We start from the raw sequence: 4,135 nt of genomic DNA, 5'->3' as shown, positions 1-4,135 counted from the left end.
CCATGCTCTAAATCTTTCCATGTCAAAAACTTCTTCTATCCAGAGTATTAGAAGCTCCATCGGAGTAATAAAAGAAATAGTTGCTTTTTTTGGTGCTTCTGCAAAGCACAATTATGTTTTAACAGGAGTAATGAAAGCACAGCTAACTGTAATTTGTGAAACGCGCTGGATTGAAAGGCACGATTCCTTAATGCAGTTTGTGATAGAACTCCCTAAGATAGTGGAAGCTCTTGAGATCATCAGTGGCTGGGCAGAACGCACAATTGGAGCAAAAACCAAATCCTTATTGACTGCTGTCACATCCTCCGACCTGATAGTAACCATTTACTCTCTTAGTAACATATCTGGACTAATTTTACCACTCAGTCGGCTATTTCAGAAGAAGAACTTAGACCTCGCATCCGCAACAAGCCATTTTAAGGAACTTCGTACCCAGCATATAGTAAAACGTTATGGGAGTGAAAGCGAGTTTAAAAACTAATTTGATGAGATAATAAAAGTTACCTCGACGAGGCAACTGAGCTAGGTTTAGAAATAACAGTCCCAAGGATAGCGAAAAAACAAACGAATCGGATTAATGTACCATTCAGTTCACACGAGGAATATTATAGACGGTCAGTTTTTATTCCCCTGTTGGACACAATCATTTCGGACTTAGAAAGCCGTTTTTTCGTTGAAACGCTGGACACTTTTAAGCTCAGTATTTTCTTGCCAATAAATTGTACGGAAACGAACAAACAACAATTCGCTAATACGATTCATGACTTGTCACAGCAATACTGGTCAGTAATGGGTTTCCCCTCCCAATCGGTTTGTGAATCTGCCCTGGCCGGAGAAGCGACAATATGGAAAACTCGGTGGCTTCGTCTGAGAGAAAGCAATGCAGGCACAGGTAGAATACATGAAACACTAGGGGAACCTTTACAGAAACAGAACTGCGATGCTTATATTTTCCCGAATATTTCAGCGCTCTTGCAGATTCTCATGACCCTACCTGTCAGTGTGGCATCCGTTGAACGAAGTTTTTCTACCTTGAGAAGATTGAAAACGTGGCTAAGAAATAAAATGACGGAGGAAAGACTCACCGGACTTGCCCTTCTTCATGTTCACCGTGATATTGACATAAGTGTAGAAAGTGTTATTGATAGATTTGCTAATAGTGGAAATATGAGGCGAGAATTTGTTATACAATATTGATAGTGTTTCTATAAATGTATTTTTGTGGATATCTTTAAATAACAGACATCTAAATGACTAATATAAGCAGAGGCATGCAAATGTAAATATCAGGCCGGTCCGTTTGGATTAATTTCGACGGGGACTTTTTCGCCCCGAGTCGCCCCCCCCCTTCCTAAAATCCTGGATCCGCTACTGTGGATCTTTCAACAATTAATATCATTATACATCAAATATTCTATTTGATGTTGTTTATACTTTCCAAGACTGTTCACGACGCATTTAGTTTTTAGTAAAGCGCCAATGACACAGTAGGTTTTAGACTTTTACAGTGAGAGAAGGAGGTTAGACCCAAACTCTTGTTTGTAGTGATTTTTGTTCGTTTCAAGATTGATTTGCATATTTAATTTCAGTTTAACTGGTTTTAAGATTTATTTATTAATTTATATTAATATCTATTGTATGTTTGTTTGCATTGATTGTTTATTTAATTTCTGTTTGTTTTAAGTTTCATCTATACTTTAATCCATTTTTTTCGTTTTAAGCTTGATATTCAAATTTAATCTAAGCATTGCTCACTTTAAGATCTATTTATTCATTTATGTTATTACTTGTTTTATGTCATTCATCAATTTATTCATTTATATTATTAATTGTTGTATATTTTTGCTATAATTGTTTATTTAATTTGTGTTCGTTTTGGGTTTCATTTATTCTTTAATAGTAGTTTCTGATCGTTTTGAGTTTGAATTTTAAAAGGTATTTGTATCTGCTGAGCTTAGGTTTAAAATTTCCATTACTTTTCTTTGAAAAACTTATTTTTCGGAAAGTTTTTTTAATATACATATATAAAGAGCTTAAAATATTAAAAGTCGATGTCCAATATGTTGTTACATCTTTCCCTTTTTCTTTTTACAAGGAAACTCGTATTTGCCTCACTTCATCTAGGCCAATGGTTGAACTAACCCTAATCTGAAAGTAAATTGAAAATAAATATTCAATTTCGTCTTCCGAAATGTAGTATACTGTTTAATCTTTTATCCTGAATCTGGCAAAAGCTATTAAAAAATATTTGAATACAACTTGGTCTTAATATAAGCTTTTCATACTATGCTTCAGAAGCTTCAGGTTTTCTTTTTGCTTTTGTAATTCAAGCGTGGCGTCACCGAGTAAAATGACGGCTCTGTCATAACTCTTGCCCTTTATTGACAGTTATTACTGTGCTTTGGTGAGAGTATTAGAGACACCTTTCCAAATGATAAGTGAATCCTTTAAAGAGTATTTAAAGGTGCCAAAAGGTCCAGTAACAAGGGAAGACTTTAAAAACCAAAGGGAAATAAAAAAATATATTTTACGAGGAAAAATTTTGTGCCCGTTCTCTATGTAAAAAAAATACGACTTATAAAAATTTGAACCTTTCCAACATTCTGAACTCATCTGTGTTGTCGGAAACAGAAAAATCGCAAATTATTACCAGTTTAAGTTGGTGAGGAGTTTAGAAAAAAATGACAGTGCTAGGATTAATCAAGCTATTTGTTATACAGGGGGAGAAATAAAAAGATTTGCAACGAGCTTAGACATTCCTAAAAAGAAAGATATGTCAAGATCAACTAGGGATAATTATTCCAGGTATAAATTTAGTGAAAGAAAAAATGCTCGCATAAAAAGCTGGACTTGCGGGGGTCCATAGACAATCGGAATGTAAAAATCTCCAACTTGTATCCGCTGTGGTGAAACAGGCCACAAAGTAAAATATTTTTTAGCTCCAACACCTATACACCAACCCCAAGAAAAACTTTAAAGCAATTTTTCCGAAGGTACTGCGGCCTCCGAGCACTGGTTAGGGAACCACGGGAAGGCACAGGCGCAAATTCCGTAGTTTTGTAGTCGGTTAACCGTTAGGAATAGACTGAGTGTGACTAGGAGTCACGGATATGTCATGACAGGGAGTCATGTTCTTCAGACGGAGGTTGAGAGGACCCCTATCAAGGATACAAAACTGGGTCGCATCCACCTCTTAAGGATGCAAGAAAGGGTTGCGTCTACCTCTTAAGGATGCAAGAAATGGTTGCGTCTACCTCTTAAGGAATAAAAAAAAAAGGTTTGCATCCATAGGGATTCGAAAAAAGCTTGTATCCCAACGCGCAAAGTATACAAATGTATATACTAGAATCATTAATGACAGATAACACAAAACGAAACAAACGGAGTCTTCTACCAATTTGGGGACAAAATAGGGTGGGCCGCAGGACTAGCAACGGAAGAAAATATAGAGAAAATTCTTCATCAAGTAGATTATTTAAAAACCAAAAGGAAAAAAAAAAAAAAAAAAAAAATTTAATACAAATGTCGGACAGATCTATATGGTTAGTAAGTGACCACGACAGATAATTAAGAATGGAAAGAAACAAAAGCCTAGAAATTTTGGGAAGGATCTCCAAGAGAGTTATCGAGTATATATCAAAGGAAATTAATGAAATAAATTTCCTAATATTACAGATAAACAAAGAAATGACAAAAAGTTCAATCCAAATAAAAAAGCTAGTAAAAAAATAGAAACAGTAATCCTTTCTATTCTTCAAGCAGAAAATAAAAGTTTCCCATTCATTGTCACAGACCCGGCAGACATGCTTAGGACAATTTTCTAAATTGAAAATTCCCTACCAATAGGTTATAGAATATCGATAAATTATAGACGTTACGGCCTACTGGACCTTCATAAATCGATTAGCTGCAATATGGCGACACAACAATTGAAATTGTTGGTTATTTGGGATTTTTCTATATAAAAAAACAAGATGGGTTCAGAATGTTCGAAATGTTCAGCATTCTGTTTCCAGTGTCAAACACTTCGTATTTCTTTCAAATAGAAAAAGAGTTTAATTTTTTTGGGTTAAGTAAAGATCAAACGAGATATTTTTTTAGAAGATGATAATATAGAAAAAGAATGTAATTTAAA

General features: G+C 34.8%; 1 protein-coding gene across 1 annotated transcript; it reads left to right on the top strand.

The window, feature by feature from the left end:
- Window positions 1–789: 789 nt before the first annotated feature.
- On the top strand, window positions 790–1,197 carry LOC148942847 (52 kDa repressor of the inhibitor of the protein kinase-like). Its single transcript, XM_089102374.1, has one exon. The coding sequence runs from the start codon at window positions 790–792 to the stop codon at window positions 1,195–1,197; it is 408 nt and encodes a 135-aa protein (XP_088958500.1).
- The last annotated feature ends 2,938 nt before the right edge of the window (window positions 1,198–4,135 follow it).

This window comes from Artemia sp. Qi Xiang Cuo, chromosome 16 (genome assembly GCF_049724085.1).
Source record: "Artemia sp. Qi Xiang Cuo chromosome 16, ASM4972408v1, whole genome shotgun sequence".
Taxonomy (NCBI): Eukaryota; Metazoa; Arthropoda; class Branchiopoda; order Anostraca; family Artemiidae; genus Artemia; species Artemia sp. Qi Xiang Cuo.
Note: the sequence above shows the minus strand (reverse complement) of the source record. Positions and strands in the feature narration are given on the sequence as shown.